The 16,832-nt window shown below is 36.8% G+C and overlaps 1 protein-coding gene across 1 annotated transcript; it reads right to left on the bottom strand.

Annotated features, from left to right (window-relative positions):
• Positions 1-595: 595 nt before the first annotated feature.
• Positions 596-16,832, bottom strand: EIF5A2 (eukaryotic translation initiation factor 5A2). The gene is made up of 5 exons (XM_014866844.3): positions 16,662-16,832; positions 15,773-15,972; positions 15,140-15,244; positions 5,825-5,956; positions 596-5,240 (listed from the first exon to the last, which is right to left on the bottom strand). Exons 2-5 carry the CDS (start codon positions 15,935-15,937, stop codon positions 5,181-5,183), a joined length of 462 nt encoding a protein of 153 aa, XP_014722330.1. The 5' UTR covers positions 15,938-15,972; positions 16,662-16,832; the 3' UTR covers positions 596-5,180.

The following is a 16,832-nucleotide window of genomic DNA, read 5'->3' as shown; positions in this document are numbered from 1 at the left end:
AAGGAGTGAGAGAGATGTTCTAGAATAGAACAGTGTGTAAAAGAAAAAACCACTGTGCCATCTAGGGATGAATCTTACAGATGGTATTGACTAGACTTGGTGAGGATTAGAAAAAGGATGAAGGGTTTGCTGCAGGGGACTCATCACACCATTCATATTGCTCTGGAAAGAGAACAGCAACCTTGGTAGGGAAGGAAGGAACTCAGAGCCCGGGAGGCCAGGGGAGGGGAGGGACCATTAACCTTTCTTGCATTAAGTACTTCTGGAAGGATGCAAAGGAAGAGATAAAGATGGAAAGATGTTTTTACTCTTGTACCTATAGAATCTTGAACCATATGACTATTTTACATATTTAAAAAGCTACTAGAAATCTAAAAATAGAAATAAAATTGTACCTAAATCTGGAATTAAAATTGAGAAATTAACAATCTCAGCCATAAAGCTAGGGTGCTCTCTAGTAAGGACCTAGAATATAAAAGCACAATAAAAACAAAAGTTAGATTTTCTTTTAACAGTGATATACACATTAATTCATACAATTTTCTAGTATGAAAATGTTTTTAGGAATGTATATATACAAGAATAGTGCAAGCTGTTAAATTAACTTTATTTTTATTTAATATAACTGATGAAATCAACAAATATATAACGTTTGAATTTTACCCATTTTTGAAATGTAAAATGCACAATTATGATACCCATACTACATATCTTACAATTTTAAAGTTTTAGCTAAAACATGAGTATCTGCAGGTAAAAGCAAGAGTTCTCCTATACCTAAGACAAATAAAATGTATTACTACTAAAGTGCCACTGGATAAGACAATACCATTTCAACTATTTCGTTTTTGGAGAGGAGGACAAAAGTACAGAACAATATAGAACTAGTCATTTTCATTATACTAGTATAGAACTAGTAATTTGCATCATACTTTGTAACAAGCACAAGAGTGCTTATTTATAGTACATATTAAGCACAATAAAGAATTTCTCTCAAGAAGGATCACAACTATGACTTATGACAAGATGTACAGTCATCACTGAAAATAGATTGGTGTCCAGAGTTTTTAAAAAGTGCAATCTTGAACTAAGATAAACTTAAGTCTCCCAATACCAAGAAATAGTTTTAGGGACTTTATAGAAATAAAAGAACCTCTCTTTCAATTGTAAAATAGATTCCAACCTGATCTAAGGAGAGAAGAATAGTGGTGGATGCTAAAGTTTGGCAACAAGTCTGTTTCTAGCAGGTGAGAAGTCTGATGTGCACTGCTAGAAGATGCATCTTTCAGAGAAGAACGTGCTAATTAGATGGCTACAGCACTTTTCAGGCACTTGACCTCACTTGGTAGTTAAGTTGATGTTCCGATGTTTATTTAATGGAAAAACATTAAATTATATAGTGACTTCAAGCCATGTTCCCATAGAACATCTGTGTTCCGTAAGCTATGTTCCCTGCTAAAATCAAATAATGATGCCACATACCCAATTCAGGGAGAAACAATTTAATAAAGTTGATAGATTGAATTTTCTCAATTTTAAGGTTTTCCACAATAAATTTTTCTTAAGCTTTGGTTGCCTATTACTTGTCTGAATGCTACGAGAAAAAAAAGGCTTGAAAACTATGAAATATGCCTAAATGGTATTAGAAAATTTTAAACTGTTGATCAGTTCAGTATAATACACTGTTTATGGACATATGTTTATGGTTTGCTCTACTGCTCAAGAACCATATTTTCTCATAGCAAATTTGTTCCTAGTTCGTATTACAGAATTCAGAATGTAAACATTTTAATGAACCCAAAAAGAGCTTTATGAATTTTCGATCCGTTGTCCCTAAATATGTTTGAGAATCACTACATCAATGTCTGGCTCTGAAACTATCTTTGGGGTCCATGCAAAGGAATGCTTCAGATATATCATTAAGGATAGGGTTCTAAGATAAGAGTACCAAATTCTATTCTAAAATGAAAAAAATATGGCAAGATTCCAGTACAGATGTTACCAACATTCCCATTTTTTTCTTGAATACTTAGCATATGCTTTAAGGATGTTGATATTAAGCATTTTTTATTTATATGTATCACTGTACTACAATTTGGTAAAATTTTGCAATACACGTTCAGGCAGTTAGCTTTAAAATAATGAAACTTCTTAGCTCTTAGCACAAACAGCCCTGAGAACAATGCGTTCAAATTACAGCTCAACTAGAAATAATCTAATTGAGAAACTTTGAAGTACAAAAACAAATTCTGGAAAAGTTGTAAATTAAAAAAAAAATGTTACCAACATTTGAGGCACTACCAAACTACAGTACTTTTAAGAGTTGGAAGGACTTTGTAAAAAGAACAAACATTCAAAGCTATGTGTGCACATGCGCACACACACACTGTGCTATAATGAAAAACTGTGTCCCCAAATTTTCTAGCCTAAACATTTTATTGCAGCATCTCAAAGATATCATGCTCTGGCTGCAGGAGAGTTTTGGTAACTGTAATAAAGCACTGGTACAGAATTTTGTACCATAAATGGAAACGGATTCAAGAGCTTGGTTAGCAACAATTTCAAGTGACTGACAGCCCTTGGAGGGGAGCATGAAAGAAATATCATAACTATGTTTATGATGCAAATGCTAAGTCAAAGCAGCAACGATTTGATCAATTTCAGAGGGTATACAACTTTGTAGGAAGTAAGGTATAAGAAAGTCTTCACAGTAGAAATAAAATGTTGTTCTAGAAAGCAACAAATATTCCACTTGTTAATACAGTATTGTATATAAATTGGTGAAATGCCTGCTGACAAAAATGGTACATCACTGTATAATCTATCAACGTGACAGTCTACATTCTATACATGGTAACTTGTGACATTTAACATTTGCTACAAAAAAGTACAACAAATACTAGCAATCAACTTTTAACATTTCTGATGTCAAAAAAGAATGAAGTCACTTCTGTTCTATGTTAAAAAATATGTTTTCCTGCTTCCTTTTAATACAATTTATAAAGCTTTACGAAATGAAATATTTGTTCTAGAGAAACATGTATTGACTTATGTGAAAATAAACAGTCCTGTATCTTTAAAATCTATACTTATAATTATACATCAGAAGAATATTTACACTTCATTATAGTACTTAAAATGACATATTTATGCATAAATAGTTTTTGCTATTCAAAGTATGAAGAGATGCATTATTATGATTTATATATGCTTACCTCACAATTGAAAATGTATCTATGTGAAGTTTGACAAAGTCAGGAAGAACAAAGGCATGCTAATCCAGAATTAATACTAAACCAGAACACTAGTATGGTTAAATGCGGTCATATGATCGACCAGCAAGCAGCATAGGTTGATAACTTTCTATAATTCCTGTGGGTAACAATGCCAACCAGTAACAAGTAAGATACACTTTACAGAGTACTAAAAATCTAGAGCAGTATGCAGTAGATACTTAAATGGAATACTGGAAAGAATTTAGCCTAATTCCTAATTGTGCTTTAGATGGGCAAAAGCTAAAACGTTACACTAACAATGATTAATTACAACCTCAATATTTCTTGTGCTTTAGAATTCGACTTGCATTTCTCTTAAAGTATCTTGCTTCTTCTCCAAATGGGTTTGCTGAGGCCAATACAAAATCCAAAAATGTGCACAAATTAAGTAACTAAAACTTTGGGATCTTCTGTTTCTAATGCCATTTCCAGTCACTGATCAGATCAGTTACAGTATCATAGATGATAGGAACAAAGGCCTTTCAGAAGTCAAGGCATGATGGGAGTGGTCTTATAATCAGTCTTAGAGAACAAAGGTATTACTGAAATAGTGATTATGTTCTAAGTTTCATTCCAATATAATGATTGTTATTTAGTCAAAGGTCCTCACAAACCCTGTGATAATGTCTAGAATTCTGGAAATAAGCTATATATGATCCAAAAGACTAAACAGAAATGTGGCAGAAATGTCACCTATAACACTGTTTAAAACAATTCAGTTTTTAGAATTCTTTCTTGGTTATATCTCACACCAGTAACTGAATTAAGTACATGACAATCAGATAAAAAATACATATACTTCTTAAAATAAGTAAAATAATAATTATCACATAAAGTAACTTTTCTTCCATGATTGACTTTCATTTCACGTTATAAAAAATGTACATAAATTTAACAAATGTTCCAAATCAATTTAAAGTTAGGATTTCCAGTTTTTTTCTGACAAATAAATACTTGAACATCAAAATTATCTACTTAAAAATGGTTGAAAAGGTGTGACTACTATAAATACCAACATTTATTCAACATAATTGATAAAAAGCACTGCATAGTATCCTGTAAAGCAGGTCACTCCTTTAAATACAGAGAGAGAAAGAGAGAGAACAAAAGTAAAAGCAAAAACACAATTAGAAAGAAACGTTCCACTTTTACGCTGTTTACAAAGGCCTCAAATAAAAACCTATAGCTTTAATCAACTCCCTTTGCCACTGTCCCTTATCTATTCTTTGCAGTCTGACTTGCTAACAGTCACCCAACAGTTCAAGGCCTCTCCATCAACCACAAGCAGGTGCCAAAATCACGATACACAACATTACAGTAAGGCTGCCAGCGATGTGTCCAAGAACAGCACAGCTGAGGTAATACAGGTGGCTGCACGTGGCTACCACGATCACTGACACTTTTTGACAACATGATTTTTGTTTCAAGATTTGTGCTGACCACACACAGGCTGAAACTGTGACAATTCCAATCCATAAACTCCCAAGTCTGAAATTAATGTGGAGCGATTCAACTTAAATGTGGTACTTCAATACCACTAGATGCTACATCGCTTGATTTAAAACCCTGGTTTATTTATCTTTTAAAATTCAGGAATGATTTGCTCAGACAAATCACATCTGCTGAAGCTATCTTATCTGTTTTTTTGGACTCAAATACTGAAAACCACAGGAATGTTATAGGAAAGACACCTACAAAATTAAAAAAAAGAATTATACATCTTGATTATTTTTCTAAATTACTAATTGCCTGCAAAATTAACTCAGCACAATTTCAAAACAATTAAAAAAGAAATGAGGTTGCTTATGAAGGCCATAGCTTTGGTAACAACTTAGAACCAAACTTCAGATCTGCAGTTGATCCAGACCTCAAGTTTGCTAGTTTGCTCACGCCTGATGTTCCCATTTATTTGCAGGGCTTTATGGCTACAGCATATTCTTCACTCATTGCACACATGACAGACACCTAGAAGGGAAAAATGCAGATAAAAAGTTATTCGGAAGGCAATACATATGTAGGGTATATTTAATTTATTATATACTAGATATTTGTGGATATTTTATACATATTGACTTTGGAAAGGGGTGTTCCAAGACCAAATAATCTATTTTCTTTACAGTTTCCCAAAGCAAAATTTCTCAAATTGTGGTTTTTAAGAAAACTTGCAGAAAACAGGCAGAAGAAGAGCTATAAATGTTTCGATACTTATTAGATGTTACACTTCTGAAAGCTACAACAAAGACAGAGTCAATCACTTTCACTCTTTAGTACCCCCAGAGCATCCTTTCTCATCCTGAAAAACAGCTCCGAGGCTGATCTCCAAAACAAATTTGGGGTTGACAACGTCTATGTAGCAAAAAATGAACTTTGTTACTTTCTTTGGTAACGGGTCTCTAAGGTATGATGGGAAAACTGCCCTATACAGATCATTTCCAACATTTCTGCAGTATTTAAAAGCTACATTTCACATTTAGTATTTTATGCTAACTAGTTTAGGCCAAAGTTTTTCTAAAATGTTTAAAAAGAACAATCTTCCCATGGGTCTTTACCTGTACATCTTCACCTGCGTTGTATTTTCCTTCTATTTCTTTACCTAGGTCACCCTCCGGCAGCTTCAGATCCTCACGGACTTCACCGGTTTCTGTCAGCAGGGACAGGTAACCATCCTGAATGCATATCAGCTATTAAAAGAAATTATATCATTTGTACCGATTAGATTACATCCTCTTTGTAATTTTTTCATAGTTAAATTGCAATCCAAATTAATTTGTATAAGTATACACTAATACCTTAACATATTCTTGGTGCTTAAAAATGCTAAACATACAAAAGTATAAAAATATGCATAGACTAAAAGTGTAAGTTCCCTCCTGCCTGCACTCCTCCCACCCCAAATCTCTGCATTATTAAACAGTTTAGGCTTCTTTATTAACGCATACTGGAGCATGTACATTTATGTACACAATGCAAATATGGTTGCTTTAAAAAAAAAAAGGGATATTATAAGTATTTTTCAGCAAGTTTTTGTTCACTTAATATGTTTTAGAAATCTTTCCAAATTGGAAAATATGGACCTACCTTAGTCTCTTTAATCACTTCACAACCACACAGATATACTGTAACTGATTTAATCATTTTCCCACCAATAGGCATAAAAGTTATTTTAGGTTTTTCATGATTACAAACAATGTGTTTTAAAATTTGATTATGAACAAAATTAAGCGAAAAATTTTTGGTCTCCAGCTAACTGCTAACACACTAGATTTTTTAAAAAGACAAATACTAGCTTCTTGATGACATTAAAGAAACAAACCCAGTCATTAACCTAAGCTATAAAAAGGCAGTTTTTGATATCACCGACTTTCTCTTATTGTGGCAAGAAGAAAGAGCCAGGCTGCACTCGTGTATTCTAAAAGCATGTACACCATCACCGTGCCCAGACTTCTAAGGGGTTTTGCAAAAGGCAATTATCCAGAATACTAGATGCTAGCGCTGACATACACGAAAGCAGTCAAAGACCTGGTCCTTGACCCGCTGGTACCCAGGCGTACCCCAGAGGCACTTTCAAAGCTCTCCCGTGGCACTAACAAACCTGGCTCTGGCTTTCCACAGAAACCCCACTACCACGGGAGACTTCAGTGTTTGCACGCATCTAAAATCTCAAAAACGAAAAACCATCCTACAAAGCAACCACAAACACTTTTAATTAATCTTTACGTCACTCAAACATTTGAGAGGTCGTTGGTAGAGGAGTGGGAAGCAAGGAGGTGGAAGTAGAAGTGCAGCTTTTAAACAATTAACCATAGGCTTACAAGTCAGATCTTTTTGATTTCCACTACTTCAGCAATTTCCTGAAGCGGAACTTGTCTAGTTCATGAGTTAAAGGTTCCCACTGCCATTACTGACTGAAACATAAAAGCCAAATAATAATACTGGTATTTTGATATTTATTTATATGATGGTGGTATATTTTTTTTCTTTTAAAGATTGGCCCTGAGCAGATGTTAATCTGTTGCCAATCTTCTTTTTTTTTCTTCTTCTTCTCCCCAAAGCTCCCCCGTACATAGTTGTCTATTCTAGTTGTGGGTCCTTCTGGTTGTGCTATGTGGGACGCCACCTAAACATGGCTTGATGAGGGTGCTAGGTCCGCACCCAGGATCCAAGCTGGCAAAACCCTGGGCTGCTGAAGCGAAGCAGGCGAACTTAATCACTCAGCCACAGGGCTGGCCCCATCTGTTGCCAATCTTTGTCTTTTTTTTCTTCTGATGTGGTATGTTTTAAGAGTTAAGAATTCATAAAATAAACTGTGGGATAAAATATAAAGCATTTCAAATACAAAGATATGTAGACATAAAACACCTCGTAGAACAATGTGTTTATATACACTAAATGTAACATTAAAATCAATTGCTATACGAAATAAAATGAAGTTTTTTAGAAATAAAACTAAGTTATAGAAAAACAAAATTAAATAGTGAAAATGAATTATTTGATCTTCTTAAATAATTAAGAAAATTTTCAGATATACAGAAAAGTTGCAAAAATAATACAACGAAATCCCACATCTTTTACCTAGGTTCACCCATTGTTAACATTTAACCATGTGTGCATTTTTTTCTCTCTGTATATATGGAATATACAAAAGACATATCATACACATTCCTATTCTTTTCTTATTTTTATGGAACCATTTGAGAATAGGTTTCAAACATGATGACTCTTTAGCAATAAATACTTCAGTGTGTTTTTCCCCAACACAGGGACATACTCTTATATAATCATAGTTTGTTTTTCAAAATCAGGAAATTCAAGACTGCTAAAGTATTATTCAATATACAGTCCATACGCAAATTGGCCAAGTGTCTCAATATTGTCTTTGATAGCAACTTTTTCCTTCCAACTCCAGGATAAACTTTGTATTTATTTGGCTGTCACATCAGTTTAGTCTCTTTTAATTAGAACAGACCCTTCGTCTCACCCTTTTTCTTTCATGCATTGCCATTTTTGAAGAGCACAGGTTTACTGTACTATAGAATGTTCCTCAGTTTGGGTTTGTCTGATTGTTTCCTCATGATTCAGATAATGCCCTTTTGGGAGGAATACTACATAAACGTGTCCTCAGAGTACCACATGAGGTGGCAAATGATGTCAATTGTGCTGTTACGGGTGTTATTAACTTTGATCACTTGGCTAAGGTCATCTCTGCCAGATTTTTCCACTCTAAAGGTACCATTTTCCCTTTTGTAATTTGCAATCTTAAAAAAAAAAAAACCTAATGGTGTCATTGCCGACTTTCAAGCATATTTTTGCACAAATTTTTCGATCTTCTATCAAAGCTCTCTCTGACTCTACAGAGTTGGAAGGAGATCATGGTGAGGAGACATTTTAAGTCAATTCTAAATATTTCCTTCTGATCCTTCAGTTTTAAACGAATCTACTCATTTGGTAACTTTGAGATGCTTTTGAACAATTTTTTTTTTTGTTTTTGGTAGAGAGAGTAATCATTTTGTTAATAGCAAATAGGGAGATGGAAGAAGGCAGGGTCAGAAAACTTGTAAGAGAGGTATTAGGCATGCAATAGTGTACCAAGCTGGTGAATGACAAACGAAATTACATTATACCTGAAAAATAGTAGTACCTGAATGTGGTCTCTACTCTTTCCTACTAAAAGAACCCAAGGTATGATGCTATTTCTCCCATGGATGCTATTTCTCTCCATGGGCTCCTTGGAAAAATGGCTAATTTCAGGTCCAGAGTTGGAATATACAAGATGAAGCTGGAGCCAGTGTTATATTAGAAAGCATGGTGCTATCAGAGATCACCAGGCTCATATTAAAGGGACTCAGGACCTACCCTGAATAAGGTAAGCCTGACCAAAGACAGAACAATTTGAGAATCAATAAGGATAATGACTACAATGGGTTGAAACACAAATATATTTAAATGCTTGAGTTCACAGTGAAAAAACATTTCACTGTTCATCTTTAGTGGATACTAGGGAACCAACTCATTTTGAAAATTGGAATTAAAAGGGAAGGAATCAAGCATTTGTACTGCCTTTCCTGTACCACAGGATAAACAAAAAAAACTGATGAATGGAAGTTTCTCTTTATAGAATTGTTCTGGCTAAAAACAAAAAAAAAATGAAGGCATGACAGATTATTTTGTCTTTCCTAATAAATTAATGGATTGAGGCAACTATCACATATCTAATAACATCACAAAAAGAGAAACAATCAGACTTATTTCCCTAATGGTGCAAAGACCATCATCTATGGAGTAGTTCTTGTTAAAGAAAGAAGAGGATGAAAATAAAAATCTAAACTGAATCTGATCAAGCCTCTACATGTGATTATATTTCAGGAAATACATGGGAGAGAAGAATGTGTTAAACAACAAGCAAATGCAATTAGCAAAGTACAGACTGTGGGAAAGTCTACAGATGAAAAGTCTAGTCTCCTCAAAAAATTGGAGAGAGAAAGAGAGGGAAGAGAGAGAGACTCCTAGTACACGTATGAGACAGGAGAACCTATAGATTAAAATAGATTTAAGAGAGACATTAGCCAATTTCAATGTGTGGACCTTATTTAGGTTCTGGTTTAGACAAAGTATAAAATAAAATCAATAACAAAAAAATAAAAAAAAAAGACAATTAGGAAAATGTGTATATTGATATTTGAAAATATTAAGGAATTATTAATTTTTTTAAGAGCCATAGTGTATTTTGACTTTGTTTTTTACAGTTATCTTTTAGAAATGTGTGACAAAATATTTCCAGATGAAATAAGTGATATAATATCTGGGATTTGCTTCAAAATAATCAAGAGGTAGAGGGTACAGGAAGAAATAGGTGATGCAGTAGAGATGAAACAAGATCGGTAAATACTGATAATTGTTGAAGCTGGATGATGGGCACATGGGGCTCATTACATAAGTAAAAAAGAAAAATGCTATGGTATATCAGAATTCTACAAAGAGCACCGTAACCACTAAATGGCTGGAGGCACAGGGAGCTGAGGAAGCAAAGCATGAACGGACCGGAAGGATGCGGGGAGAGTTAGTGGCTGCAGATTCTGTCCATGATGTGGTCAGAAGAAGAAAGAACACTGAAGAGGGGAATTACAGGGAAACTTTTTTGGTCTGTATTCGTATTATTGGTACACAACAGAAGGCTGGAGAAGGCATATCATCACTACAGGTGCCTTCTTAGCCCTAATTTCTGAATTTAATTTTGTTTCTCAGTCTATTTCAAAACAATCAGACTTGTTTAGTTAATAAGATCTCTTCCTTTCTATTTCTTCCTTTTCCTCTTCCCCCAGCACTCTCAAGCTACTTCCTTAGAGCTGCTGGTCCCTGGTAGAGACTGAATCCTTGATCATTACTATCACAAAAACCTAAGCAAATAACACTATTATCAACTGGGGTGTTATCTGACCCACCAAGCCATGAAGTTGGGTATGCACAGCAGCACTCCATCATCAAGTGGAAGTAGCATATATGAGATCAACTTGAGCAGGTCCTAAAGGCACAAACAAGTTGTATGAGAAGTAGCTCAGACTCACAAAGCACCTTCTTCTGCTACCTTGACAACTTCTCCCTCAACTCATACCAAGGGCTTTATGGGGAGTTCCCCTATGCCTGGAAGACCGAAAAAGGAAAAAATTCAGAATGGTTTCTAGATGGTTATGCAGGATCTGATAAAACTATTCAGAGGTGGCCCTGAAAGATGGTGGGGATGAGAAGAACTTCATGCACTGGACTTGAAAGAAGAGAGAATCAGAGGTTTGGATTTACAGTGATGACGGGCGATGGCTAAGGGTTTGAATAGAAGGTCAAGGACACTGAAAGAATGAGATAGAAAAACTGCTGACAGTATGGTCTGGGGAAGTACTTCTCCAAACAGTTAGAGAATGTGTCCATATGAATGCTTATCAATGGGGATCTGCTACAGGGGAGGCAGACAATTAGAGGGACAAGGTGATTCTATCTGTGAAGGGCATTCAGCTTCTTTTTATAGTTTTCCCAGTCCTTGCTCAATTGTCTTATGAACAAAGTGGCCATGGTGGCATGGGCTCAGTGACACAAGTTTTCTCTCACCAAAGCTGCTCTGACTACAGCCACTACTGAGTACCTCACAGCAGAGACCAATACAGTGTCTCTGACATGGCACCATTCCCCAGAGGGTACAGCCAGACACCTGGTAACACTGTATACCCCTTCCATCATGGAAGAGACAGCAGTTTGTGCTCACTGCCATAGATTCTAACTCTACATATGGATTTGCCTTCCCTGCCTGTAGTACTTCTGCAAAAATCACACCTGTGGACTGACAAAATGCCACATTCCTATCAGTATCTCACATGGTATCATTTCTGACTAAACTCATTTGACAGACAAAATAACAAAGGCAATAGGACAACGCTCAGAGAACTCACCGGTCCATGTACTCCATCATTCTAAAATAGCTTGCCTGTGTGGACTGGCCTACTGAAAACTCATCTTTGCCACCTGCTGGGTGATTCTTTGTGGGCCTGGGTGCTGTTTTACGGGTTATGATATAGTCCAATATATGACATGATTTCTCACATACGCAGAATATACAGGTCTAGGAACCAAAGATAGTGCTCTTCTCACTTTTACCCTTAATGATACTGTAAAAAAATATCTGCTTCTTGTCCCTGCAATACAGGGATCTGCTGGTTGAGGTTTTCTATTCCCAAAGACTGCTTCTACCAGGAAACACAAAAATTCCACAGAACAGGTAAAAATTATATAAAAAGACTTTAAGCTCAGGGAATTCACAGCATCATTGTTTTCTTTGGTCTATTTTAAGTTGCAACAACAAAATTCAACTCATGGATATCCGAAAAGCACACCACTTATTTGAAGACTATACTAGGACTTAATATTCACAGTTTTGGCAACTCATCAATAATCGAAAGGTCTACAATACATATTTTAATGTGTCCTGTAGTAATTAGTTTTCCTTATGAAAAATGGTCTCCAAATGATAGATAAAAACTTTAGTGAATGCAGAAAAGGCATTTAACTTGTGGTATGGTACACAGGAACACAGAACTTTCTAAAGAAATATGATTCAAGTGAGTAGCAGAGTCTGAACATGTGTTTCTGAACACATTTAAGAATTTAGGGATTCCCAAAATTGTCTGGATGTATTTGTATTTTACACCATCACTGAGCCCCAGATAACCATAACTACTTTTGGGAAAAAGTAATGGAAATTAGCAATTCTAATCCAAGCTACATTTTGCAACGGAAGTGAGGAGGCAATTTTTCTTTCATTCTGAACTTATTTTAAAATACATAAAATTAAAATTATAAATATTAATACTTTTCTTTTCCTAAACAAAGATTTACTTTTTAATTATTATAATGAACAGATACATATATTTCACTTTAGCTGACTGCCAAACTGGCACTTGAAATATTGAGTTCAGCAAATACAAAGGAGGACATGTAGCCAAATAATCAGAAAAGTAGGAATTTAATCAAGGTCCTGGATAGGTGAGTGAAGACCGCTAAAGCACAATAAATGTAACTAGAAAGGCTCACAGAACTAACGTTTTTAAACGAATTGAAACAAGCATTCTATGGTGACTTGATAATGAAGGGATGTGATCACTGAGCACTTACTCTGCAAGGCACTGTTCTAAGTATTAACTGACTAAACCTCACAGTGATCCCATGAGGAGTAGTTATTCTTATCCCCATTTTACAAGTAAAGAAAGGACGGTGAGAGGTTAAGGTCACACAGTTAGTAAGCGCCAAAGCAAGGATGTGGACCCAGATTGTCTAGCCTAAGTCATTCTCTTCCCACCCTGCAGTATAGACTGCAGACCAAAGGCTGGGACTAGGGTGAGGCAAGTGAGCCACTTGTCTTGGGTGCAAAATTTAAGGCGGCACCAAAAAAATCCTCAATGATCAGATAAATATTTTAATACAATATTTTTTAAAATTAAAATTAATGCAAAAATTCCATGATAAACAGAATATCAAAATTTTAAATAAAGACAGGATTAGAAGTACTGACTTTTCTTTTTGCCTTAGGCTCCTATGTGGCTTGCCACTGTTTCTGGTCCTGTCTTTATTTAAAATTTTGTGCTTGAAGCACGGGCTTCACTTACCTCATTCCCCTCACCCAAGTCCGGGCCCCATTATATCCCAAAATGAAACCCAACCAGATTTTTCCTTTACGCCAAATCTTGAGCTCCAATCAATAATTGACTAATTTGATCATAGTAGTAATTATCTGAACTACTGATACCATCTCTCTGAAACACTCAAAAGTGAAAGCATTCTACATTGAATGCATATTAACGAATATAATGAATATTGAATATTCAAAGCATTCGCATGTTAAGGATGAAAAGAGAAATCCATTTTTGGCAAAAGAAATTTCTATGCTTAGTCTTAGTCAGCTGCACGATCCTTACCTCAATGAATAATCACGTATGCATTTAACAAATGTTTATTGAGCACCCACTCTTCGCCATGTCTAAATTAGGTGCTCCAAGAATAATGGAGTGATTAAGTGGAATTTTTATACAGGAAAACAGGGAGCAGAAAAGAACTACTTTTTGGTACATTATCTACTTATGAGGTAATTACGGGGTACACGTTCTCACTTACTCCTCACATTATCCCTCCTTTGTAGATGGGGACACTGAAGCTGAGCAGGTTGCATAATTTATCCAAGGTCATCCAGCTAGAAAGTGCCAGAACTAGATCTAAACCCAGATCTGCTGACTAAAGAACACACTTGCTATTCTTATACCAAGACAATTCAAATTTCTACAAAGACTCCAAAGCAACCCAGAAAATATCTATAAGTGGGAAAGTGAAAATACCAAGACTGCTTACTAGATTAAAACTATGTAAAAGTATGTTTACACGTGGACAAAGAGTAAAAGGAAACCAGTGGGTAATTGTAGTTGATGGTAACAGTCTTTAAAAATTATACAATACTATAAAAGGTATAGAAAGAAATCAGTTTAAGCTGGATAAAACAAATCTAAGTGCCACAATTCGATTTTCACTATGTAAACTGAAAAGAGTTCTATATATGGAATGCTTGATACAGAAACTGAAGACTTTCAAGAAAGACTTTAGTTATGATTAATCTGAGCTCCCACATCCTATGAGGTCAATGGCTGGGTTACTATCAATACTCCAAACAGCAAAATGCTATCGTTCAGCATGAAGTATCCAAATGTGTAATTGGAACCAAAACTTGAAGTTTATACCTATAATTTAACAAAAGGCCACAGCATGGTCACTGAATATAAATAAAACAATTACATAGTTTTTGTATTTTCTTCACCATATTCAGTGACCATATACTTTATCCATTATATTTATGGCTTTCAACTTATTTCCCTACCTAAGAATATCAAATTCTGACTCATATTCATTAACACACAAACTTGGTTGCTGGGACATGAATTCCAATAATTTCTTGGAAGTCCTAAGTCTGATAAGTCAAGAGAAATAAAGCATCCAGTAGGGAATTATCTAAATTTGAAATTTACAACAAAGAGAACAGTAATTTTACTAAACATTGTACTTACTCGGTCACAATACGCAGTCACTAGGTCTGAGAAACAATAAGAAGAGTTCAACTTTTTAAAAATACAAGAATGCTAAAACATGGCAAACTAGCAATAATCCTAGAATAAAGAACAAGTGTTAAAAATCACTATTTCTCCAATTTCTAAAATAGGTGGTGCCTAGTAATTGGTTAGAAAAACCTACAAAACTACTTCTCGTTAAACTACTCCTTTGGTTAAATTATGTATTTGCACCTTTAAGAAACAAGCATTATTCTAAAGGAAATAAGTACTTACTTGATAATCATTTCTCTTAATATTTGGGACATCCATGTTGTGAGTAGAAGGGCAAATATCTTCATATTTTTTGCCCGTGAAAATATCAATTCCAACAAGGTGAACCTAATAGAAAAGGGAGAACAGGAAACCTGTTTAATCTTTGCCAAGTATATCACTCATTACAAACACAAGAGCACAATACCAACGCTGATTATGACAGATTCTTTCCCCTTCCAAGGTCGTCTAATTTTACTTTCTTAAAAAAAATGCAATGGTCATAGATTTGAGAAGCAGTGATATCAAGACCCAATATCCTATATAGTCCAATAATTCAATTACAAGAGCACATAAGAAAAATGGTTAGGTTCCTTACAATTATATTAGAACAGGTTTTCTCATCTGTAAACTGAATAGATCTTCTAAAGTCAGTAGGATTCAGGAAAGTTTCAGTTACAATTAATGAAAAATTATAAGAGTTTCGGGAGGAAAATGCTACCTTTCAGTATTCAAAGTAATAGTTGATCACCCAGAAACTGTGCGAAGAAAAAAATGTGCCTATTACAAAGTTATAAGGATAGAAATCTCATGTTTTCTAATGGAACACAAATGATCAAAATCTTAACGCTAAGAGAGACCTGAAAGGGCACTTACCTTGGCATGACCGTGCTTTCCAGTTTTGGAAGTTGACATCTCCACTATTTTGCACGGTCGTCCTTTGAGCACCACGAAGCCGTTTTTGCGCAGGGCCGAGCACTGCATAGGGTAAGTGCTGGAAGCCCCAGCATCTCCAGAAGTGAAATCAATTTCATCCGCCATGGTGGGCTGGGGAGATGGTAGCTTTTCCAAGGAAACTACGCAAAAAGTTTGTGTTTGCTTTTTAACAACGGGCACGCAGGCAGGGAAACATCTCATTTCGAACAGGTTACGTGCCACGCATCATGGATTTATTATTTTTACATTTCTAGAACACCCACCCAAGAATAGTGGGCACTTTCTAACTCCGGCCTCTACAAACTTTTCCATCCATTAGTGGGGAGGTGGGGAGGGAAGTCGCAGAGGAGCTCGCTGGGGGTGGGGAATACCCACCCTTGGCGCTCACTCGCGCTGGGGGCAGCAAATCCTGGCCCCCATCGTCCCACGGCAGGAGAAGCCGGCGACCTTCCCGCACCGCGCCGCGCCGCCCGGCCCTCCGCCGCCGCCTCGATCCCCACTGCGGGGGACCCAGCCCAGGCCGCACGTCCCCGCGAAGGATGAGGATAACAGGACCCGGCCAGCAGCACCTCGCCCTCCGATAGCCGGTGCTCACTCCGCCCCCCAGCCCGCGGCGCCGTCGCCCCGGCCTCGCAGGCGCCCCCTGTCCTGCCAGCATCCCCGGCCCGGCCCGGCCCCGCACGGGCCTGAGCCCTGGCGGGTCCCGCGCACGCCTACGTTTCCCCATCCATCCCTTCTCCTTCCCTCGTTCAGGACTCAGCTCCGGCCGCCTTTCCCGGCCCTGCCTCGCTCCAGTCGCAGCCCCACCAGCTTCTCCCCACGTCCTCACCTCCTAGCCGGGAAAGAGCGCCTTTCGCCTGCGCACCCTCACCGGTTTCCTCCAGCTGCGGCGGCAGCGGCGGTGGCGGCCGCGGCAGTTCCAAGAGACGGGGCGGGGCCGCCACACTTTCCACACCCCGGCCTCCCCGCCCTTTCCCGCCCCCACCTCAGCCCCACTTCC

Source organism: Equus asinus, chromosome 5 (assembly GCF_041296235.1).
Source record: "Equus asinus isolate D_3611 breed Donkey chromosome 5, EquAss-T2T_v2, whole genome shotgun sequence".
NCBI lineage: Eukaryota > Metazoa > Chordata > Mammalia > Perissodactyla > Equidae > Equus > Equus asinus.
Note: the sequence above shows the minus strand (reverse complement) of the source record. Positions and strands in the feature narration are given on the sequence as shown.

Coding starts and splice junctions, on each gene's coding strand:
- EIF5A2 (XM_014866844.3), bottom strand. CDS start 15,937: ATGGCGGATGAAATTGATTTCACTTCTGGAGATGCTGGGGCTTCCAGC. Junction 5,957..15,139: donor TTAAGAGAAATGATTATCAA/GTAAGTACTTAT, acceptor TTCTTTTAATAG/CTGATATGCATTCAGGATGG. Junction 5,241..5,824: donor ACGCAGGTGAAGATGTACAG/GTAAAGACCCAT, acceptor TTTCCCTTCTAG/GTGTCTGTCATGTGTGCAAT.